At 34.1% G+C, this 26,377-nt stretch overlaps 1 protein-coding gene and 1 long non-coding RNA gene across 3 annotated transcripts in view; both read left to right on the top strand.

Annotated features, from left to right (window-relative positions):
- ssh (Protein phosphatase Slingshot) overlaps positions 1-26,377 on the top strand; it is an 83,342-nt gene that overhangs the window by 42,252 nt on the left and 14,713 nt on the right. Inside the window, exons 3-4 of one of the 2 annotated variants that reach the window (XM_088236479.1) lie at positions 1,298-1,506; positions 6,336-6,401. In XM_088236479.1, coding sequence (XP_088092605.1) covers positions 1,298-1,506; positions 6,336-6,401 — 275 coding nt within the window. Of the gene's footprint in view, positions 1-1,297; positions 1,507-6,335; positions 6,402-21,275; positions 21,836-26,377 lie in introns of those variants that run through there. The other variant, XM_088236480.1, reaches the window with a different exon arrangement.
- Positions 3,345-4,679, top strand: LOC148274888 (uncharacterized). Its single transcript, XR_015824174.1, has 2 exons — positions 3,345-4,488; positions 4,539-4,679. It is a non-coding gene; the product is annotated as an uncharacterized LOC148274888 (long non-coding RNA).

The following is a 26,377-nucleotide window of genomic DNA, read 5'->3' as shown; positions in this document are numbered from 1 at the left end:
CGCACGATGTTAATTATTAATAAAACTAGAAGTTTTCAGAGAATTATCGTATTTTTTTTTATTATGATAGAAAAATCTATAATAATTATGTGTGAACAAAATGTCGGCCAAATGCTCGCCACGGCTTCGGTGGCATACCTCTATCCGATGGTCCATATTTTCATGACGCTGAGGCATAATTGAGGTTCAATGTCGTTAATGTGCCGAATTATCTCATCCTTTAGCTCGCTTCTTCAATGTTTGCTTTTACTATAGAACTATATCCTCGAGCTAAGGAAAGTTTATAGATGCATTCGAGCATCTTAGGTAGAAAAGAAAAATAATCCAGCGACGTTGGTTCCAAAATTTAATGTAGAATATATCTAAATGTTGTTGAATATTTGTATAACCGCTTACCGACTTTTCTATGTCCACCGGTTTTGAGACGTACCCGTCTCTTCGCCAGGACACCAATTAAACTAACACGCAAAACCCACTCTACACCTTCACCGTGGTTATTGCACAAAAATATAAAATCGACATGTCGATTTGTAACCGCATGCTTTTAGTGTGTAACCCTTACATGCACTGATTATAATTTATGAAAATGTTTGATGTTGTGGGAGAAATACTTGAAAAATACGTTTAATTTAATTTAATTTACGAGTTTAATACATTACAATGGAAAATCGCATAATGAGCTATATTGTACGGGTACGTCTCGAAACCGGTAGACATAGAAATGTCGGTATGTAGTTATGGTAATATTTAATAACACTTAGTAAAATGTTTGACCAAAAAATGAATGCTTTAAATTTTAATAATATATAACATCTTATCGTGTCGTTACACAAAGGCTGTAAAATAAATTATACGTTTATCCTACCAAAAATCTATTTTATTAATGTCATTTATTTTTATGCTTCCTAGTTGAAAATTATTTTGATTCGCGTCGTATCATCAATAAAAACTCATTAAAAAAAAAACTTTCATGGAACAAATACAGATTATCAACTAACAAAACAATCATATGCCAACAAAAAATTCTTCAGAGTAAACCAAAACAAAACCAATATTTCTTTAGAATTGTCAACAAAAAGTAGCTCGGTAGGACTAGTTAAAAATGAATAATTAAAAAAAAACATGAAATGTTATAAGTGTCTGTATCTTGCTTGATGTTGATCAATAAAAAAAATGGAAAATAAAAAAATAACTATCTGATTATTTGTATGTATCATGTTATAATTCGGTTGTATTTTTTGTTTTCCGATTTTGGTAAACCAAATAATAAATAAACAATTCCATATTTTGTTCCCAGGCGGTGAAGCTGGAGTCCGTGCACCCGCAGCGCACGCGCTACCTCGTGGTGGTGTCGCGCGCAGGCAGCGAGGGGGACGGGGGCGCGGGCCCCGGGGGCGCGCGGCCCGAGGAGGCCTGTCTGCTGGGCATCGACTGCAACCGGCGCACCACCGTGGGGCTCGTGCTGCGAGTGCTGGCTGACACCGCCATCACGCTGGACGGAGATGGGTAAATATTCACTATTGTCAATCTATGTATGTCCGCTGCTGCAAACAGCCCCCGGGGCTAGAGAATCCGATGCACGCTTCAGATAACCATCCGTAGTATGAATCTCAACTAACACACTAGAACCTCTCTTTACACGTTTTTCTTTCACGTCTGGCACCTATTATTCCCGATAGTTGGAGTTTTACTGTGCAATAAATAGTAAACATTTTTTTTTTTAAATCCAAAATTGATTTTATTCAAGGAAACCTACCCTGCATCTACTTTAAGTATACTTTTTTTACACGGTACTGTGTGGAACGTTTTCCCCGTGTAAGAAGAGGTTTTAGTGTATTGCATTGTATTTTATTGTTCTAAATTGATTCTTAAAACAACGCTGCACTGTTTTTTTTTATTACGGTGGGCCATTTTCACAAATCAGGAATAACGTTGAAAATATATTTAATACTAAAGTAGTATAGATAGGTACTAATACTAATACAATTATCTAAGTATGTAAAAACAAGTTTTCATCCATAATTTTCAGGATTAAAAGCTAGTTTAAAAGGACAATGCAATACAGTATGCCTAAAATATGTAATATGATAGTTACCAAACAATATTAAGATTAGTGAGTTAAATTCAGGAGCGAGACGTATGCTCAAATCATGGCCAATGGAAAAAAGTTTTTTGTATTAACGATAGTTTTTATTTTCAATAATATTATAAAGTATGATGTGTTATGTAATGTTCTTAAAATAAAATAATTGTTGATGTAGGTCAAGTATGAAAAAATAGAAGCAATATATAAGAACCTGCTGACGAGTTGTATTGTAACGAGCAGGACTTTGATTTTAAGACTATTGTGTACACCACAACACCCAGAGCAATCGAGAAAAAAATATTTCTTGGATTTTTTTCTTGCAACTGGCGGGAATCGAACCCGCGACGCCAGTTTTACAGTTGCCGTCTTACCAACTGCGCCACGGCGCCTGTCATAACATATATTTATTTATGTACATTTCTTTTTCCCCTTCTATCAATTAACATAAATATTTTAACAACAGTTAGATTCCTAAACTATTTATTTTATTGCAAGTTTAAACTTAATTTGGCCAGTCTAAAAAATGTCAATACAACTGATCTGGTTCATATATGGCTTAAAGCATAAAATATTTTTATTAATAAATTATTCCGAGATATTTTAAGTCTTACTGCATACAATCCCATATTTGGCAATGATGTATGTGTCTATTAGACATATTATGGCAAATAACTTAATTGGCCACTCAGTAAGAGGGTTTGCAACGGTGACAGTCGCATCTTGAAAATATTTCCGTATTCAAATGTGTGTAATTGAAAAAAATCTTAACATTGAAATAAAAATAAAAATTGCGCATGAAGACAGGATATAGAAGTATAAGTTAAACCACTTATGTCATCACAATTATGTAGTTTCTTTCTACGGCCAGATATGTCCTTGCAAGCATTTAAGGTTATATTTATTTGGCCATATCTGGATTTCTAAGCATTCAACGTTTTATTCATATTGGCCATATCTGGCATTCCTTGCGTTTATGGCTATATTCTTATTTTACATATTATTATATGCTATACAATATGAAATATTTGAAGAAAAATAAAAAAACGACCACTAAAAACACGAAAACTTCCATTCATTTCCTAACATTCCTTTAAAATAATTTGTTCAGGAGTGTCGATCATCTTTCAGAATGGCTCAGCCTTAAATTAAAATGCGGATAAGTAAATTAATTGAAAAGAATACACTTATCGAATGTGAATCATATTTATGCATAAATAAAGATAAAAACTTTTTTTTACATTTTCATAAATTGTTATCAGGTTTTTTATGAATTAAGTTTTAATTTTTTAAACTTTATTTATTTTATTGCGTGTTTAAAAAAATGACTCATTTACGCGTTCTTTAAAGTGAACATGTATTTTTTCTGTATTCCCAAGAAAGCTATCGCTTATGCATATTATTACTGCATGAAGTGCCAAATATGGCCAAGTTATACTTGGGGTTTTTAATGCATGTAAAGCCATATGTGGCCCAATTTATTATGCTTTACCATTTCATTCAAAATAAATTGTTTACCCCAAATCGTTTTCGGTGTCCTCCGTAATATGTATATATTTTTTTCAAACCGAAAAAAAAACACTTTTTAAATTTTATTTTATTCGCAATGTATTTATGGTACATTTGTTGAGACATAAATCCCAACTCCATGGGACCAAAGTCCTGTAATGAGTCGGGACAAATATATGTACAAAACTTTAACCGCATAAATGTCAGTTCGATATGAGCTTTATCTAAAAAAATGTTAATAACCTAATCGATAGCCCAGAAATTGCTAGAAGCATTTTATATTAAATCCCTGTCCGTAGAACTCGTCATTCTGTACTCTTCGATATTCCGAGCTCACAGACGAATTATCTGAAGAATTAGTCTTCGAAGAATACAGACTACCTATAATGACAGTTTTAGTGACATCGACATATATTACACTGTAAATACTATAGTTTTATCAGATCTGTTAAAGACATTTAAAATTTATCTCCTGCTTAACTTTTTACTTTTACATACATCTACTACCTACCCGTATCTAATTAAATATTGTTGGCGATGTATTGTATTTTTAGTAATAAATATAAATGTTCATGGAGGCAGAGAGAGAGGGGAGGAAGGTAGAGTTGGAACTATACTATGTCGTTTTTTAGTATTGATTTTTTTCCCTCCCCTTCTGTATTCATAATAAATTCATGTGAAATCTGTAATGGGCCTTACTTTTTAAAATTGTTTTCTTGTATCTTGATTCCATTATAAATAATTAAATCACCATATATATTATACAGAACAAAAACATAGTTAAAAAAACATGTCACATCAAAATATAAAAGAACATACAATGAAAAAACATTTGAAGTACATGGAAACAGTAAAATTGAAATAAGCTAACTTAATTATTTTAAAACCATCAAGAAGTTTCTCACTCTAAGGAAGATCCAGTCCTGAAACCCTTTTTTGAAAATAGATTTTGTCTATGCGGTCAGGGGTTAAAGGATCTGTATAATCTTAAGTGTTTTTATGAGTTTGGCTATTCTTTCATGCACCTTCTTCATAATTGAAAGTTGCAGATTTTTTTTTATCGACCTTCATGTTGTTGATCATAAAATCTTCTGAAAAATAAATCATGTATCCATCACGAAGCATTCGTCTCAATTTGTTATCTCTCGTCGCCTGTTGGCAACTGGCAACTAGCAGATCGAAGTAATAAATATTGCGCGTACTTATTCGTGACCATACCGCCATTGAGAAAATACAAAAGCATTCCTTGTTGCACTCTTCCGCAACTGTTATTAATATTTCAACATTCAAACGAGAATAATCCTATAGTTATAATTATTACCTATCATTTGTCCCGTACATTATACAACCGTCCGTATATTTCTATACAGATGCCAATAACTGACAATTATTATTTGTTAATCTCGTTTTAAGTGCCTATCACCGATGTAATAAGAGCAATAGTCGGCATGTTGCGTAGTGCTTCAGGATTGATTTCCATATATCCCATGCCCTACTATTTCTTTTATAGGTGCGGATACCGTTTGGGAAGAAGTAAAATTAGTCATATTTCAGCATACATTGATTGTATTGTCTATAGTATAATAATTTTTTTAAACAATTAATTTTCTCTCCTAAGGCTGAGACAATTTTCGGTTTCCAGTATAAATTACGTTTTTCTTGCATAAAGTTCAATTTTATGATCTAAAATGTTTTGCCTGGAACCAAACTGAATCTGAAGACTGGCTCGCGGACTTCGTCACGATTATGACGACACTCCCGTTGTTTCAACAGCCAGTCACTAAAACTGGTAATATAGTCAATGGTCGTGGCATCATTGACCTGCTTGATATCTACGTAAATATCAAAGCAGAATATATAACTTATCATCAGTTTTATTGGAATTTTTACCAGTGGTTTGTAAAAAAAAAAGCACCTTGATAATGAGTCGAATCAACAAAGGTTGTTTTTGTCTGCTTTATTTTTAAATGCGTAGACTTTCCCTTTGCATTTTTTTTATTTGACCTTACTGCGCCTTCATCGATCGCAAATATCTGATGTGACAGATTTCCAAAGGAAAGTTCGCGCGAGTATGCCAATTAGTCTTTTCTTTTACATCAATTGATTATTTTAATATTTTGGAGAATTGCCAATTGGTAAAAAAAAATTATATTTATTATTATTTCCATTTCAAATCCACGGCGTAATCGTAATAATTACAGCCCGAAATTATGTATTTTCATTTTTCATTTATATTTAATATTACGGAGTATGATGTTTCCAATATTTGATTATCGAATTCAATTAAGTTGGAGTAGTATTTGCATTACGCCGCGATCTCGAAATTAATCTAGCTAAAACGTTCTATGGCAGAAATGATGTTGCAATAAAATTTGCGTGTGCAGACGCAATATTTCACTATTACGTGAAAACTTTTCTACGCCTCGCACTTCTCCCCCACACTTTCTGTCGCGTTTTCCTTTTAATTGTCCTTTTGGAATTTTAGCCGTGATTTGTGTGTCTGTTTAGCGACTTGTTTTGCAGAAAACCCCTAGAAACAAATGGAAAACAAATCTGTCTCCGAATTGAATATTTATAATTTAAATTACATTCAACAAATTTACTATAAACTTTAGACTCGATCATCGCGTCTCGCACTAATCTACCGCATAAATATGTGGGACAAGAACTCAATCCACAGTGTGTTGTGTCGATGAATCGCTGTTTTTTACTGTCGGTTTAACTGATGACTTTTGTTTTACAGTGGCTTCAGTGTCAGTGTGTGCGGCAGACAACACATCTTCAAGCCCGTTTCTGTTCAAGCCATGTGGTAAGTGCAGATCAAACTATTATTATTCATTCTGTCCATAACGTCGATAGAGCTTCTACATTATGACTCTACACAGTTTAGGATATCGGCAGTTATTATTATCGATATTCATTAAAAATAAGGCGTCTGCGGTCGAGTAATACTGTGACAAATTTGTAATTAATATTGCATCTCTGATACGCCTCCTGAATAATACTAAACTATATGTACGCGATCTGGTAATTAGACATCCAATCCCAGTTGCCAATATAACTGTCGGGCGATGTTAATTTAGGACATAAATTCAATCGGAGTTTATTATAATTGGCACTGCAGATGAATGCAAGTTAATGTGCCGCCATTGAGTCTAGTCTAATCCAGTCTCGGTGATGTACAGAACCAGAGAGAGAAAAATGCTCGCGCCTATCGGTAGGTACTTAAAAATGAATTCCACCTGTGACAAGTAATGGCGAATATCGTGCCTTCACATTTCTACCCCAGAAAGCAATTTTGCTTGTCTCGCTCCGTGTGATGCGTTCGCTTCATTAAAGTGAATGAAAGTCACCGGGCCGGTCCGCCGTCCGCATCAGTTCGTGACCCGACTCCTCACTCTTCCACCGGGAACCGGCACCCTGGTTTACCCGAACGCGCTGCAGAGGAGAAACTCGGAGACTAGACTTCGCGGAGCGCGTGGGCGCCCCTTGCGAAGCATGTTAGATACTCGAATTATGTCAGTGCTAATGGAAATAATAATTCAGCTTCAATCATGAAGATAATTAGTTCTGTACCTTCATGAATTTATCGTTAAGTTAAACTTCCAGGATGAGATGTTTAGACCACCGTAGTCGCTATAACGTTTGTTGTAATCGAGAGGGTCGAAAGCAAAAACGCCACTGTTCATGATTACTGCTTTTGGGAAATCTAAAAAAACCAGAAGCAAAAATAATATTTTATGTGTCTTTGCGCTACTGGTTTTGTTGGTTTTCTCAAACACGGGGATCATGGACGGTGGCGTTTTTGGTTTAAACCCCCTCAATGAGGATCTTCAGCCCTTCGGGAAATTGGATACAAAAAATGTTTTCTTGTGCGCGGTAAAAATTTAAGCAGCATTAAATTGTGTGGCAAATTTTCTTTAAAATGTACGATAAAATAATACAAAATATTTTAATCAAAATGCACTACTTTGAACGACATCACTGGTTCATATGAACCGACGAATAATATAAGAACTGTGAAGGATATCCGGCTTGTTTACCGTAAACAAAGCAATCGGGAGAACTGACAGAGAAGAACCTCTGACGTCACACGCGGAGTTATTTTAAAAAACAAAACTTTAAAAAATCATAATGCGATATATAAAAATAATAATAATAACAATTTGGCTTAGTTAAATTGTCACTTAACAGATAAATAATAAAACAAAAAATCCTGAACTTCCTAATTGTTCCTTAGAACACAATCCGAACGATGATTTCAAAATGAAGATCATCCCTGTAGTCGTAGGATATAGAGTGTAAATTTATCTAACTTTTAATTTTTTCGTTTTTCGGTAGATTAGAATTACAGTTTCAAGGATCCTCCGTGGTGCATTTCCATGTTCTTGTACGAAATGGAATTTATTAGCTGGGTTTCTATTGCAATATTGGGAGATAATCTGGGTTGTAATATTGGGAGGTTTCGTTGCTGCGGAAGACCGCGACCTTTTAAGTCGCTCGATAGCGCCGCGCAGTCAATACCGTATATGGGATACCTCAGTACGGGCAAGCGTCGTTAACGGGATGAAGTCATTAAAATTTACTGGCATTTTTAGCCGTTTAATTGAAGAAGGTCTTTACGAGAGCTCGCTCATTGTCATAAACTGGAACCGGCAATCAATTATTAACGACATTTTATGGGGATTTTCTTTTCGAGCGAGGCCATTTGAACACTAGCTATTAGCTATGTGTACTAAGCACATTTTCAACTCATCGAGACTACCCTTTTCGCTAAGTATCAAATTGTGTATCCGGCAATTATTTTCGTTATTACTAAAAGGCGTTTAAAAAAAAAAAGAAAACGTATCTCGGTAAGAATTTTACTACAATATTCAAATGGAATTGTTCTAAACTTTCAGGGGAAAAAAATCTGCGCTTATACAAAAAATATTTTATGTTTTATTTATTCAATAACTACAATATACAATTTAATTATAGCACAATAATTAATTTTTATGTCCCGACTTGTAAACAATTCCGTGTTATATTGGAACGCTTCTATACTAAATCAGTATATTTATAAATATTATGACACATCAATATACAAAGTACATAATAAAAAATTATGCATGTCAAAAAATATCATTTATCTAAAATTTTAATTTATTTCTTTAATAATTTCATAATTCAATTAAATAATTAAATTTGATAGTAAAAATAAAAAAAATACTAGTATTTTTATTTATTTTAAAACTTTATATACATATACAGTTTAAGTACATATAAGAGCGGGCATATTGCCTCAAGGCAATTTCTTCCTACCTACCCAAACCGTTCAGTTTGAGAAAATTACAAGTACATGTAATACATTTACATAATACAATATAGATTTAGGTAAATAATTTAATAAATAATTTTATGTTTCTATTAGTAATAGTTTAAAATACATATTTATAAATGATTAAGCATCATTCTGCCTTGTTTATGTTCTTTAAACTGTTATGTAGTATTAGAATCTCAAAATATATTTACGTCGTCAGATAATTCTTAATTAGCGTGCAGAGACATTGTTGTTACTCGATATAAGAAAATGATAAAAGCATACCAATGAGACGATACAAAACAATTGAATGATACCACGGTCCAGAAATAGTCTGAAAAGATATAATTTCCCTGCTCGCTGGCACCACGCCTACTGCATCAGGGAACTCTCGGCTTGACGTCATACTACCACTTCGCAATCCCTTCTTTCAGCGAGCATAGCGGAATATCACCTACGGAAAATTTTAACTCCGCAAATTACCAAATGAAATTTCTAAACGTATGGATATCGACAAAATCATTTGTATTTTCCTCGAATGAAATGCTTATGTTAAAATTCAAAAGTTTTTCTAATTGAATAAATATTATAATACAAAAAGTATAATATTATCACAACTTATTACTTATTTTCTTTGTCAAGACTTAAAATAAAGAAACGGTCGGTAGATTAAATTTATGCAGTGATTTAACCCAAAAGACAATATTAAGTTATATGGTTCAACATGGAAAATCACGAAGTTAGTAATTCAAAGATTAATTTTATATAATAATATATTGTGGAAAAGTGGAAAAGTATGGAGTAAACAATAAACTCATACGTGCAGTTTTCTTTCTCTATGAGGAGAGTTCAGCGTGTGCAAGAGTTACACATCTTGGTTTGCGATCTCAAAAGGCGTGAAACAGGGATGTGTAATAAATGTCACCATGGTTGTTTAATCTATACATGTACGTACTGTATGAAAGAGATATAATATATTGGAGCAAAAATTGATAATTTTTCAGTAAGCTGCTTTTTGTATGCTGATGATGCAGTTCTGTTACCAAGCAGCAACGAGGATTTGCAAAAAATAGTCTCTAGAATGTATGATGTATGCATGGAGAGCGAATTGGCGATGAACGAAAGTAAGTCAAAAGTGATGGTATTTGAAAGGGGAAGTGAGGTTACTGACTGCATATTAAATGTAAACAACGAATGTCTCGAACAAGTAGAAGAATTTCTGTATCTGGGAAACATGTTTTCAAGAGATGGAAGAGTAGAAAAATAAGTGGAAAAAATAATGAATACGGGCAACAAAATGAACGGCGCACTAAGCACAATATTTTTTATAAAAATATTTTCAATCGAAGCTATACTGGCAGTGCACAACGGAGTTTTAGTCCCAACACTTATGTACGGAAGTGAAACATGGAACTCGCAGAGGAAGGATGAAAGCCGAGTGAACGCAGTTGAAATGCGATATCTTAGACGAATGTGTGGGAAATCAATGTATGACAGGGTTACGAATAAAAAAATCAGGCGAGAGTAAATCTGAGTTAAGAATAATTGATAAGATTAACAAAGGATCCCTGAGATGGTTTGGTCATGTAGAACGAATGGACGACGAAAGAATGGTAAAACAAGTATATATGGCGAAAATGAACGATAACGTGAAACGAGGACGACCAAGAAAGACGTGGAATGATCAGATTAACCAAAATCTTAAGTCTGGTTATGTCAAAAGTAGACTGAACCGAAGGGCATGTATGACAAGATGTATGAATGTGGAAGAAGCTAGGAATGTATGCAGGGATAGACGTGTGTGGTGGTACATTCTCTCTGCCTACTCCTACGGGGAAATGGCGTGATGGTAGTAGTAGTAGTAATATATAATTGATCAAAACAAAAAAAACAAACAGACCGTCGCGCCATTTGCCCTGCTCGTAGGGGCAATCAGAAATAATACAACTCCACACCAATATGTCTTTGCATGCAGACCTCGCTTATTCATGCGTCTAACGAAGAGGACCGAGAAAGACATGTCATGACCAAATCAAACAAATGCTTAAAGATGGACATGTCAAATGTCGGAATAATCGGCGTGTGTATATTATTTATTATATGTGTAAAATGATCAGGAATGTATTAAACTAAATCATAATCATTGACACTAGTCACTGTTGTAACTAGTAACTAAAGTAATAAGTTTTTTTTTAAATAAATTCATTGGGCATCACAAATATTTGTCATTATTTTCTACCTATTATTTCTATTAATTTTTTTAATAAAATATTATGGCATCTCGATCTCGAGTGTAGCTGATATGATTGTATTGTTTAATGCTGCCAATCAATGTTATAAATAAAAAAATTAATCTATCTCGAAATTAAAAAAAAATAGTCTATGATTTTAAAATATTTAAATCGATTGGGCACACGCTGTATTTTCCAAAAAACAAACGCTTATTATGGTACTGACGTAAATCAAATTTTATAAAAATAAATCTAGGAAATTTATAGTGAAAACCTTATTTATAATATAAAAACACAATTTTTGTATGGAATCTAATTAAAGCAATACTGATTCATAAGCAAACAATACCGTTTTTTTCAAAAAAAATATATAACGTTTATGACATTTTAATATCGATTAAAAAAAAAATCCTTTTTTATTTTGTTTTTGGCGATCTATAATTCTTATCTTATATTGTGTATCATATTTTTAACATATTACAACAAAGATGAATATCATTTTAAAGAAGATAATATGGAAGTCTAGGCATCTACAGGGCTTAAAACCTGTCATTGGCTGGTTTAAGTGGCCACTTTACACACTGTGTAACATTCACCATTCTCCGATATTTGAACATCTCAAAATATTGTCGGTATTATATTTTTGTTTTTCAAGTGGATCTTTTGGACTTTTCAATTTCTAGACAAAAAATATTAATGAATTTCTCAATTAAACTGTTTTCTCTTACGAATTGGCGCTGGATACGGCGTCGTGTGGGTGAACTCTGCTGACGGTAAATAATTGCGGCAATCGCGCGAGAGATGGCAGTGCCAGCAACAAGTCGAATTAATTCATCGGTCGGCCAACAATCCAACATCCAACAAGGCGATCTGTTAATAATGTTCATTTATCTCCGAGTCTCGGAACTGCTTCCCTTAAAAGGCCGTTCCGAGGGCCGAGAGATGAGAGATGAGAGATAAAGCTGATGACTGATGCCGTCCGAAGGGTGTCGATACACGATTCAAGAACAGTCTGAAGGCGTACCAAAAGTTTTGATACGTTTTTTTTTAAATTCGTCCACGTAAATAATGGTCAAGACATATGTGATAAACAATTTATAAATTAAATATATTTGCAATGTTATTATTAGAACACACGTAACAATATGTATGATATGTGTGCCCTACTTTAAGATTTAAATATTTAAAAAAATATAAAAAAATGCAGTGCTCGGAATTGGAACGAATCGGACCTTGGCTAATTTAATAGTAAAATTAACTTTTGTGTAAAAGTTTCTGTTGAATATTTTGGGTTGTTGTTCCTCGGCATCAACTACTTCATGGCCATTGGCAATATTTTGATTAGCACACAGAAAAACGATCTAGTGACCTCTTTGAACCAGCTCAAGGATGCACATTTGTGCAATCGTTCTCGATCGGTATTTTAATTTTTATGTCTGCCATAATTGGTCAATAAAGTTGGATAATTTTCTAACCATTATTTACCATATTAATATCGCTCGGCTCGGGTAGCTGGCTGCCATTTTATAAAGAGATATAAATAATTACCGTACTCCCGAAGGTCGCACATTCATAACACACGGACAAAAGTTACTTAATTATCGCTGACCGAAAGGTTCCGTATAAAGTTGGTTTAGAATCTCCGTCATTGTGCATAATTTCGAAAGAACGTAACGTAATTATTCAACAGCCAAATGTACAAACCCTGTGAAATAATTATAAGATCCAAGAAACGACGCTCACTGGAAGGTCATATCGACGCAGGATACGAAAAAGTTACCAAGTGGTATGTAGCAACTTTACAGAAGAGGCAATTAAAGTTTTTTTTGTTCTAATTAATAAAAATAATCTCATTCTCGTATTGTTTAGGTGTTACCTCTTCGTTCTAATTCTCGAGGCACTCTCTTAATACCCATCCACAATTCCTCTTTCTTCTCTAACTCATATAGTGTCCATGCGGCTCGACTGTGGAATCATCTTCCATTCACCATCAAAGATGTTACTACATTATCTCTGTTAAATCACGTCTGAAGAAACATATCCTTTCTCTTCCTTAATCTCTCCTCCTTTCCTCTTTCCTATTTTTTTCCTTTTTCCCATTGAGTAATCTTTGATTTAAGGTAATTTATTTACAAATACATTTATTCATATTTTTATATATCTTTAGCTTTTTAATCTTTATTTTCTATTGAATATGTTATGTAACTTGAATTATAAAAATAATACTTTAATTTTATTGGTTGGTTGGAAGAAATTGTCATTTGGAAATAAGCCCGCCAATGTACAAATAACAATTTGTACAAAAAGTTAAATAAATAAATAGACTACATAATAATATGTACTTTTAAAATACGAGATTTTTAATTAAAAAAAATTAAATATTGGCTCTTTTGTAAAGTTGCTACATGTCGCTTGGTAACTTTTCCTTTCCAGCTTCGAGATGTATTTCATATTTAAGAACGATTACCTTTTTATATCAACGTATCTATCAATATATTCATTTTTATTTTTATTTTTGCTATCTCTCTTCCAGGCTCTTGGCCTCATAGAGTTAGGGATACGTATATATACTCGTATGTATTTGTATGAATCAATAAATAAATGAAAAATGTACCTACATACATTAGCCCAGAAAGAGTATTGTAAAAACTTGAGTTATTATGAATATTTATTAACTCTGTAACTTTTCAGTAAGTAGGTATATATTAGACGAAACGTACAATTTATGTGAATTCTAGATTCTTGTTTCAATTTACTGCTACGTTCATGGAAAACTAGTTTTATTTTTATAACGTCTTACAATCGCCTTCACATCTCAATACAACTCCAGCACAAGTAGCTTTAGTAGGTACTGGTAACACTTACTAGTCACTGATAGTACTAATCATTATCGTTTCTTCTCTTTGCGACCCCTGACGCCCTGACACAATGTCGACTTGCTCAATTACTAGTAGTCAATCCCAATTTGCCGCTGCTCTATGTTAATACCTCTCGATTTATTATAATATTTTTTTTGAGACACGATAGTTATTTAGTTAGCCGGGTATCTGACGTAGTATTCTGCATGCTGTCTCCACCAGATTTTGGCGGACGGACGTGGGAGCTTGCTAGGAACGGTTTCCTTTTAAGACACCTGCTGAGAGTCACCTTTCGCAACTCCATTAGAATAAGGTACTCTCCTGGTAAAAATCTACCGAAAACACACTGTTCCATATATCAAAGCTTTATAATTTTATACACAATTGCAACTATTACGGCGTTTTAAAACTCGGAGACTTAAGGTAAAAATAAGTATTTTCAATTCAGTGTAACTGGGTATTTGTTACGATAGGAAATAATGAATACTTTTAAGCGTAAATCATTCTAATAAGATATCTCGTTTATAACGAATTCTATATTATTCGTGGAAGCGCAAAAACAGTGCGTTTCGACGAATCGTTACTTTTTATTACTATTCCTTATCCATTATGATAAAACCAACACATGTGTTACTTGTCAATGTTTTAGAGTACGTAGAAGGAACGTCCTAATAATATTTTCATTGAAATAACAATATTTTTGTTATCGTTCGGTTGAAAGAAATTGCTCGATGGCAATAAACTCTTCAATGTACAAAAACATGTTTGCGCATAAAGAAAAATAAATATATAATATATTTCCACATTCTGTTGTTTGTCAAAGTCTATTATAGCTAATATTTCGAATCCATAAAAATATAATAATTCATTTTTAAAAAGTATCACTGCGTACTGCTTTGCTATGCATACTAGTAGCTCAATCACAAATAACTATCGACGTGCTAAAAAACAGGCTAAGCATTTGAGCATTGATCACAATGAACAATAATGAACATGCTTAAGTTACCGCAGTCATGAGTCAACGCGTTTGTAATCTCTAAGTCAACGCTCGTGTCGGTTTGTTTTTTGTTTTCCTCGTAAATAAATACAGTTCATTTACAAAAAATCGGCGTTTACTATAAAAAATAATACAATATATTGCATTTGCAAAATAGTTAGGAGTATCTAATACAAAATAATGAAAATTAATCTTAAATGACTATGGTGACTGCTTATCTTGACGTTTGGCTTGTCAACCCCCGGCTAAATGCAATAAATAGCATGATAAATAAAAAAATAACAAATAAAAATAGCAGTTTTGGAATATTTTCTATATTTACACCGGTGAAATTCAAATATGTGATTGCGCAGCAGTATTATACGTCGTGGAACGTAAATATTTTGACATTTAATATTAGGTGTACACGGATGAGTTTAGTGACATACACATCTACAGAATAATTATATACATTATATAATCAGATTAATAAAGAAATAAGGACACACGTTATTTATTTTTGCCGTTTTTGAGCTATTTACATATTCGTAATACGGGTTTGTTTTTCGTTTTATCTCATGTGATTCGCCAAGAGTCCTCGTCATGCTCACATCAAAATCGTGCAAAAATCACCGCATTAGTGCCATAATCCAGGAAGAAAATACGTAAATTCGTGTTAATGAAGAAAAGTCAGACAACGTTTTACCCAGAGCTTCTAAAATTATGACATTTAACTCATGCTTAACGTAAAATCAGTCATTCTTTAACCGCCAGCCGGGTTTTGGCGTGAGCTTCAGATTTGATTCTAAACCAAAAGAAATTAAAAGAAAAATGCCTAATTGTGTTGCGATTGCGTGCAAAAACTCTTCGGATAAAAGAAAAAGACTTTTCGTACCTGTTTATGATTTAATTCCAAAACTATTTTTTTTAAATATTCAAGTATAGAATTTAAGTAGGTACCTAGGTACTTTTTTATGGTTGAATTCCAAAATATATTTTTTTTTATACAAAATTTTTTTTATAAATGTCAAACTCAGCTCTTCTAACAACAGGGGTGCACTTTGTTTAGGATTGCTATTTTCGAAAATGTATTGGACGTCAGTTAATATTATTTTAGTATTACTTAAAATCCAGTTTCAAGAAATAGATGGGTAGAAATTATAAGGAAAGAATCTGATTGAGATTCACAAAAAACGAATGCTGTTTGTAAACATTCAAATATGTACAAACTTTTTTTATTTGCATAAAATTAACATCTTCCCAGTTTTTAAGTATATGCATTCTCGTCGAATGCAACCCTCTTAGGTCGATGAATAAAACATATATGCTCCTAACTCTTTTTTGCAGATTAGATTGAATATTATTAAACTTTTCATTTTAATTTTAACTTTTACTTTTAATTTTAATAATTTGATTTCAACTCTTAATTTATACTTACCTACGTCTACTACCTGCATCGAATAATTTATTGTTAGTTGTGATTTTTTTTTACAATTAAATTGAAATGTTCATGGAAGCAGAGAGAGAGGGAGGAAAGTAGAGTAGCTTTACAATGTCTTCTCCTTTTTATGAACTTTTTATGAAATATTTTTAGTTTTACTTTTTTAGAATTAAATTATTTTTCCCCTCTCCTCCTGCATTCATTAGTGTGAAATCTGTATTTGGTCTTACTTTTTAAAATTGTTCTTTTGTACCATGTTTTTTATTTAAAGACTGTATGATTTCATTAATAAATAAATAAATAAATAAAAAAGTTCTACAAACATGCGCAGCGCAAAGCTTATTATTTTGCTAAAAAACCGCACGTAAATCGGTTAAGCCGTTTAGGAGGAGTTTAGTGACATCACACGTACAGTGGCCTTATTCTGTAACTAATTCATTTCGGAAATTCATTCGTATCGTAGAGAAATACGATTTCGCTTGCGTTAGAGTGAAATGGATATACAACGAAAGAACGATCTTACGAAACGAAATTGTGATACAATAAGCCAGCAGAAGAATTATTTAAATAAATATACAAGTGTACGTTCCAAGTGATGAAGTTATTTAAAATCAAAGATAACTCCGCTAACTTCCCATTGTAATTGCGGCCCAGAATCAAAAAATGTATCTATGATATCCAAATTTCTTGCTTCATAAACTATCGTTACCTGTGAAAAAATTTAACCAAAATATCCAAAGAAAATTATTAAAACGTACTTGAGGAGCGAAACTAATATACAAGACACAATTTTTTATTGCGCAAGCTTCAATCTCATGTCGTCTATTGCTTCACAATGCTGAAAAAGTCTTCATGTTGTGAGTCGATAAATTTGAATTTGGTGTTACAAAATTCGGATTTGCACAGATTACCCAAGTAAAATTTATTGGATATTGGTATGATACTATTAATACGTGTATTTTCAAGGAAACATCTTAAACAGAGGAATAAAAATAATATTCTTCAATAATATGTTGTATGGGTAAGAACTTAATGATATAAAATTTATTTGGTAGATAAAGCATCAGACAATAATTATTAATTAATCAATGGTCAGTGTTCATTATTTATTTTTTTATCTGGCAATTATGATTTTGATTACACGTTGAAATGATTTTTATCTCAAAATTGTAATGATTTCAACTCCATTAATCTGTAAGACAAAAAATATAGTTTCCACGTTGAACAAGGAAACCGAATCGCGGTAGCCACCGCAAAATGGTCTCCATTACAGCTTCAAGAGCAATGGTCGCCCGGATGTGATAACAGCAGGGAATTTTGCGGTTATATTTTGCAATCGGCCAACTTTGGTCGTTTTATAGTTTGTATATTGTTCTAATCAGCAAAATGACATTATTTATTTGAATAATGTGAAATATTACACTTTTCCAATGACGTATAATCAAATAGACACGTTACTAGCGCGTATAAAATATCATTTCAATTCGTGGGTAATTGACTTCCGTGTCTTCATTCTCTAACGGACTTTCATCATGATTGGACGTGATTCTACAGCTTATGCAGCTGTGAAAAACAAAATAGTGGCTTTATTATGTAAATTACTCGTTTCTTTGTATCGTATGAGAGGGACCGGGAGCGAAATATGATTTTGATTGCGTTAGAGTGAAATGGATATGTAGGATCCAAATAGTAAAATCAGCCACTTAACCTGTTCGGCGTTCAGCGGCCAGGCTGTTCATTAAATGCCGGCATTCAACTAAATGCCTGGGCCGATCGTTGAATGAATTAAGATAACTCAACGTTCTACGTGTTGGCTGGTTGAGAGCTAGCCCTTTGGAAACGGCGGAACCAAAAGCCGCCGGGTAAGGTTAGGATAGGTTGGGTTAAGTTTAATAATAAAACTGTTTCTTTACTTAACTTGTTAAGTTAAGGATTACTTATTTAGTTTAATTAAGGATTACGTTAAGTATAAAAACGTTTTTTTTATCATTAAATTTAACCCAAGCTATCCTAACCTAACCTAACTTCACATAACAAAACAAATTTTAAAAACGAAATAAAATAATGTGTTACAGTTAAAGAGGCTAAGCGGCGTTCAACACATTCGTTACACGTTAATTAAACGAACAGCTCAGCCATTCAGTTGAATGCCGGCATTTAATGAACAGCCTAGCCGCTCAGTTAAGCCGCTGATTTTACTATTTGGCGGCTACAGAATAGATATATGACGAACGAACGAACTTGCGAAACGAAGTTGTGACTGAATAAGCCCGCAGATACTTGTATAGTTTCTTTCGTAAATATAGTACAATACAATTAAGTAGATAATAAGCTATATATTTTTTTTAATAAAAAAATGTGGGCAGCTGCCAGCTAGTGTCGTTTCTACGATAGCAAGTTACATCAAAATAAAATTTAAGTGAGGAAATATGTTTATCTCTTTCTCACATAAATAATTGCATCTGTATCTTGATTTGCTATTTCTTTTTTTATCAAATTATTGAGGTCAACCCAATGTTTGCTAGAATATGCAGCTAGAATAGGAATAACGTGTCTATTTATTATACGTCATTGCTGTTTTTAATATTTATTGATCCCTTGATTTCAGTATGCATAGTGTAACACTAGTTCAGCACAAATCGTGTTGATCAATTACCTTTAGAAATAAAAAGTATTTCAAATATAAATTTATTCAAATTCAAATGAAAGAATCACATGAAACCCACTTCGTTCTAATTTGCATGCTGTATTGATCGGTTTTTTTGTGTAAGTATAAAAAGCGTATAAAATAATTGTAAAACGAACTTCTTCTCTAAACGCAGTAACTCGAGTATCTTGCGCCATTGGAGAGATAGAAACGTTAAATATAACATTATAATATGTAAAATATTTAAGTTTGTTTACGAAAATTCTTGATGGAAGTTCATTGTAAATTATTATTGAAATATTAAACGAGTGATACTATAATCCACAAATTGGAATATCTAGTGATCGGTTTCATAGCTTTCGCGACATCTTCGAGCCTGGTATCTTTATTAAGGAGTTCAATGTATTTATTCAAAACAGAGGTAAGGATTTAGAATTCAAAATTATATGAAAGTAAATTAAATTAAATTATTTTTGTTGTAAAAATGTATTTACAATAAAATAAAAAAAAATATAAATGCAATACTTAAACTCATTAAAATAGCATTATATCAACTCATCAGTTAACCCGAAAAATTTTGTTAATGATCCTTGAGATAAAAATCATTTGATTTAATTTACTTTCATGCAGTTTTGGATTCTCCAGCCTTACCTCTGTTTCGTATAAATACGAAGATGTCGCAAAAGCGATGAAACCGGTCACTGGATATTCCAAATTTGTGGACTAAAGTATCACTCGTCTTTTATTTCTATAATAAATTATAATATGTATCTATTTACAAAAGTGTTGAATTTTATTGATTAAATAAAAAATATTTAAAAAGTGCATTCAAATTACCGTGTTTTCTTCCATTGTCGATATTAGTTCAACGACTCGCTTTCGCGTGTCTGACTTCCGCGCATGCCTAGCTGCACTAACCACCTCCACACAATATGCATCCATCAGTTTTATAGGAATGGGTCATTATATTGTGCATTGTCCATATTTCAATATCGACAGAATCGACACGTTAACTCACCGGATTGCGTACATTATCTACGTGTGTTTTTGTCAAAGCATCGGGAAGTTGGAACATATTATTTTAATATTCTCAGAGTTCTTACGTCAGCGTCATTTCGAATGACGCTGAGATCTGCAGAAAAGTGTTGTACTAGTAGATTTATTTCGTATACCCTGTAGCTCCATCACAGATAACTGTCGACGTGCTAATAAGCGACGTGATAACAATTTCTCACCAAGGTTGTTTGTCGTATTCGCGATCACAATGGAACATCCGTGAACACCTAATATTAAATGTCAAAATATTTACGTTTCGCGACGTATAATCCTGCTGCGCAATCACATATTTAAATTTCACCGGTGTAAATACGGAAAATATTCCAAATCTTCTTTTTTTATTTATTATTTATCATGCTATTTATTGCATTTAGCCGACGGTTAGCAAGCCAAATGTCAAGAAAAACAGTTGCCATAGTAATTGTAATTTGATTTTCTTTTTTTTGTATCAGATACCAAATGTGAAATTTGAATTACGCACACCCAAAAACCCGGAAAATGAAACTCATCTTCATTTTATCAAAAAAGTAACATCTGCCATCTTGGATTCCAAAATAAAACTCAGATTTAAACGAGAATAAATAAAAAGATAGCACTAATCTGTATGTGCGTACGCCGCCGACCATTGTATGTGTCAAATACCTAAATTCAAAAATCGGCCGCGAGAATTCCGACCCATAAGTAAAGTAGAAGATAGTAATGTGATTTTTTATCTTCTCAAATTATGTTTGCAACTCAACGGGACTTTAATTTTATGATTATTTTGTAAATATTTTTTTGAAAAATAACTGTATAAAACAATTTTAAAAAACTATGTACTAATGATTATTTTCTCAATATTTCTGATAAACATGAAAAACGTTAAAGAATTTTTATTTTATTTATTCACAATTTAATTTAATTTACATTTATTTAGACACACACCCCGTGGGATTAAGGTCCCGCGAAACAATATCTCGTGCAATAAATTTTATCTAGCGATAGGTACACATGCAGGTAAAATGTTTCCCGTACTACCTAATTTCCCAGTGAGCCATGATCTTGACGATGGCTCGCGAACCTCATCCTCGGTGTGCCGCCACCCGCGGACCTCCTCCCCCCGCCCGCCCCTCCCTGGCGGCCGCGCGCCCACGCGCCCCGCGGCCCCAATAAGGCTGCGCGCCGCGCTCTCCAGTCGCGAAACGAACCCACTCCGAGCAACACTCGCGGGGGCCCCAGCACCCAGCGGTGCACATCGACACGAACCTCGCCAGCGTCGGATCCTCGCGGTCGTCACCGAGTCGCAATACCAGTGTCATTCATTCATCTCGGGACTAATCGCCTGGCCGAGACAGCTTCGTCCATCGGTGCTAGTAAATATAAAAGAACGCAATTGTGGAGTGTTCCGTATTCATTCTATATACTAATTCAGTGTTCGGTGCCCTCCAAGTGTTGTATTATTAACAGTCCCTCCCGAAGTTCGCTTGCACCCGCGCTTTTCCGCGTCCGCCAAGTGCCCCGCGTGCGCGACTTCCGCGGAAGGTGACAAAGCCTCGGTATTTGATCACCCGGGCGTAATATTACGCCTCGATCTGTCGCCGTAGCTGTTGGATGTGTGGCGGTACTCTTCACCGCATATGTCGTGATGCGGTGACTGGAGTCCGCCGTGATCGCTGTGGCATAGCGGATCATTCGGCGTTGCAGATTTCCCCTTGAGAATTTCGTCAACGGCAGGCATGGGCATGCTGATCGAGTAAGTGCAACAATATAACGTGTACTCGGCCTATTTGTTCGAGCCTAACCATTCTCTTAATTATTATTTTATTTAAATTCGTATTATGCAATTCAGGTACATTTTTAATACACTTCCATGTTTAAGCACGATATTATGTTTTTAATGTTGTTCCTCTTCAAAATAATGACAAGCTGTTGTCCTCGCAGAGGGACTTGCCAATATACATTTTATAGAACTATACAATACATAAATAAATACGTAAGATTGATCACCTTACCTTCATTTTTATTTAAACTAATCGACGGGTTATTAAATAACTCCTTGTGGATTGGTATATAAACAGTTTATTAATTATAAATTAAGATATAAAAATAATGTTCATAAAAACATACGTTATATATTGTAAACTACATAATATAATTTTTAAAAAAGGAAAATGTGATACAGGGTGTGGATAGGGACATGATGATGATGATACATAAATGCACAACGAGTTTTATGGGTTATTATGCCGTGTTTCGTTCGCACTTTTGTCCGATGTTTCGGATCGTATTACGGCGTCCAATATCAGGATCGATGTTGATGGACGCTGTAATGCGATCCGGAACGTCGGAAAAGAGTGCGAACAACATCCGGCATAGTAACCCAGGAAAACTGATTGTGCATCTGAACAACCGTGAAAATCTAAAAAAAATAACATACAAAAATTCAAAAATTGGTTTTGTTTTCACCACGTCATTCAAACAATCAAATTAATAATATGTAATTGTTAACTCAACAGTGTTTTTTTTGCTTTACTTGACTAACTGGTCTAAGAAGAGGTATAAAAAATCGAAAATTGTTTTCAGACGTTGCCTAGTAGTTGAATTTGTTTAGCCGGTTGAATCTCACTCACATGATAAAGGTTTCAGCTCATTTACTTCACAAAAGTCAACAGATGGAAGAGTCGAGGAAATGTGGACGTTCAAACATGGGTGGAACGGTGAATGTTACACAGTCTGTAAAGTGTCCACCTAAACCAGCCAATGACAGGTTATAAATCCTGTAAATGCCTAGACTTCCATATTCAATTCTCAAAAATGTTTTCCCTCTCTGTTGTAACAAATTGAAATATAATTGCTAGTTAGAAGAAGACCATTCACTTCAGGTGATTATTAATTATTATACAACTATGTAATGACATGCTCGTAATGCACAAATCTTACTAATTGCCTGTTTTTTCTTTGTTTGTTATATATACTCGTATTTCTCATCTGTATCGATTGTTTTATTTTTGTTTGGATATTCCTTTTCAAATCTATGGCTTTCCCGACTTTACCGCGTGACGCGTAACGTTTTCCGCAGCCTCGTTAGTATTTACGGTCCTGTGCGACGAAAAATATCGGTCCTGCTCCTCACCTCCTCGCTCCTTTGCCGGGTAGATGTGAACCGAAGTAGGCACTGATGAAGATTACATCCAGGGCGTTGTAAATATCGAATTAAACTTTTAATATCACTTTCTCCGTTCGCTCGAAGCTTTGTCCTTATACGGTTATATGGCGGCGATTCAGTCAGCACTCTTGTATTACGTACGAAGGTCTCGGAATAATGATTCAATATCGATCCGTGACTAAATCTCATTTCATTCTTACGTAGTTAAAATGTTTAATCAAACTAAAATCACGTTCAAAGATTGAATCTAAATGGTATCGCGCATTCGGTAAAGTAACCCTCGGTAGGGGTAAAATATTATTTTCAAACAACGCAATCACGTTCGAGATCGTTAATGTCGTTCTGCACAAGTCGATTATATATTTTCTTGTAACACTAGACTTCGTGCAGTACTTAACTAGACCCGTCAATGAAGTGTAATCAATTCCATATCACATTATTCATTACGAAAAATAGAACTTTATTAAACGCCGGTTTGTCGATATTGCAGTAGTTGAACGGTCGAGTTATCCAACGGCAAATATTCGACTTGCAGTCTTCTTTTTTATGTAAATCTTGCGATCTGTTCAGACAATATATTAATCTCGGTCCCGTAATGCGGACTTCCAATTTTCTCTCCATCTCTTTAGTGGTCGTCCCGGTGCTCGACGATCCTCCGGAGTCTCGTGCGTCACGATCTTGGGAATCCTCGCCGGGTACATCCTCTCAACGCGGTCTTTCCAGAATCGTCTTCTCCGCCTACTCCGCCTCTCGATGTCCTCTATATTGAGGGCTCCGCGAACCTCTTCGTTAGGTGTCCTATCTTTGAGAGCTCTACCTACGATAGGTCGCGATGTTTTCATTTCTGACTTGCAGTGATCGAGGAAAACTCTCGTCATAATGTTTCTAGAGTACTCAGAAATGGTTATGACGACTTGCAGGAAAATTTTGGAGACGAGGTTTTGCAAGCTGCCCTTAGTATTTTGCTAAGGATACTTTTTTTTTCATTTAGGAAATGAAGTCTCACCCGATATCCGTTATTTCAACTGCTTTGTTTTATAAGCGTTCATGTATTAATAATGTTCCGCGTTTTAGCAACACGAGATGTTTTAAGCTTAGTGTAACTTTGAAAAATAGCGTCGTTTGCTTTGTAGTTTAATTGAATTAAGTAAATTGATGTTAATTATTTGTCGCAAATCTAGGATACCGAATCTTCCGTAAACATTGTCGTCAGTCGTGTTTGATGACGTGCGTTGGCATCGAAAATATTTGCCATTATTTCATTTAATATTTTTTCTCGCTTTCGTAACCTGAATAAAAATATCTAAATGTGTTTTCACCACACATGTTCTGCGTAGATTTTATTTTCTCAAATAATAATGATTTTTCTAAAGCTGTTGTTCGAATGTCGCTGCAACCATCGTTTATTTCAAATGATATTGTTTTGTACGTATATTATTTGATGATTTATCAACACGCCCTCGCGATACCAATTTCGGAAGTAAGGAGATATCGGGTATCGGCGCCTTCGAGGACACCTTCAGTAACCGGGTCAGGCAATATTTGAAGACTCAAACATAAGCGAATTTCAACTGCTTAGGTATTTCCATTCAAGTATGTAATAAATATGGAAATAGAACTCTCAAATATTTAGTACCTAGAATTTTTAATTTATTACCAAAAGAACTTAAATTTAACTCACATTGTAACAAGAGCAAAATAAGAGAGTGGCTACTCGATCAAGAGTTTATATATGAATAGTAGCTTAGGTGTAAATATTTTATTTTTTCATATATTTTCTTGTATTTAAAAAATAAATTTATATATTATTATTTGTATAAACATGTTTATTCTGATCTTTCCGGCTGTTAATTGTTAATTTTTATATGTTATTCATTGTTTTTATAAATGTAAATAATATTATTAAGTCAGTATAAATATAATCTTCACCAACAAGCTACAAAAAGTGGCTCGGTGGGATTTTTGTTTTAGTAAAAATATAACAGGTGAATTTTTTTTATTTTGTTTAAATTGTAAAAAATGTATAATTATGCTATTAAATAAAAAAAATAAATAAAAAAAAGCATCAGGCATGCAAAAAGTAACAAGTCGCATAATGGTGTCATGTCGATATTACGCTTTAACCGATTCGGCACTTCCATTTATCGTGATACACCTACTAAAGTAGATTTATTTTAAATATTGGAATTAACGAGTGATTCGCTGATTGAAATAATTGAATATTTCTGTAAGTCCTTCGGGCGATTTTCGTCCTCCACTCTACTCTCCAAATAAGCCATATTTCTGACTAATGCCACCGTCTCGGCCGATACTAGGTCGGCGGGGACGGCTCAAATGTATTTTTTCTTAGCAATTATGTCCCATAATACACGCCGACCTGTCTTCCCCGAAATGGCAAAGCTCATTCAGGCGGGAAATATGGAGACGGACTCGATCGGAAATCTCTCACGTTCGATGATCCCTAGTGATCAAATTTTAATTTTATCAGATGCGTATTAAAGCGACCGTGTAAAAAGAGATAGCGTCATTATTTATCGTTGTGTTTTGACACTCGATTGTATACGCACATTTTTGTTACATGTCAGATTATCTTATAGTAAATTAATCTACAGCTGGTGATCGGGTCTACGGTTTACGCGGCAGTAAATCGAGACTCGTGAGCAAAAAGAAACTTAATATTTTCACTAAATGGTATTTTGCGTATGGAGTCGATGCGGTCTTTTCGTTGAATCATCGGTCTCGTGAATTGTCGTGTGTATCGGGCCTTACCTGGTTAGATGACGCAAGTCTACAATATTATGGTCATAGCCTCAGACGCAGGGTCGTCAAACCTGACTATCGAGATGCAGAATACCGCTTGACTACGTATCGGCACAATGTTTTCTCTTTCTCTTCTCGTCAATGATTTATCTGTCTCACTGCTGCTCGAAGGGGTATAAGAAACAAGTGTGGCCGCGAATCGTAAGCTCTTATATGGAAGTCGACCGGTATATTATAGTGACGCTGTATGATCTCTCTGGTAAAACCGCCCATTTTTTACGATTTCATATGAATATGGCGTATTCCAATTTCGGGAACTTGTACCCGAGGATTATTAGTAGAATTTCTATCGCCTTAGTTCGCTTTATG

Source organism: Micrasema longulum, unplaced genomic scaffold (genome assembly GCF_059751315.1).
Source record: "Micrasema longulum isolate JH-2025_06_02 unplaced genomic scaffold, ASM5975131v1 h1tg001561l, whole genome shotgun sequence".
NCBI classification, from domain to species: domain Eukaryota; kingdom Metazoa; phylum Arthropoda; class Insecta; order Trichoptera; family Brachycentridae; genus Micrasema; species Micrasema longulum.
The sequence above is the reverse complement of the archived record's forward strand: the minus strand, read 5'-3'. Positions and strand labels throughout refer to the sequence as shown.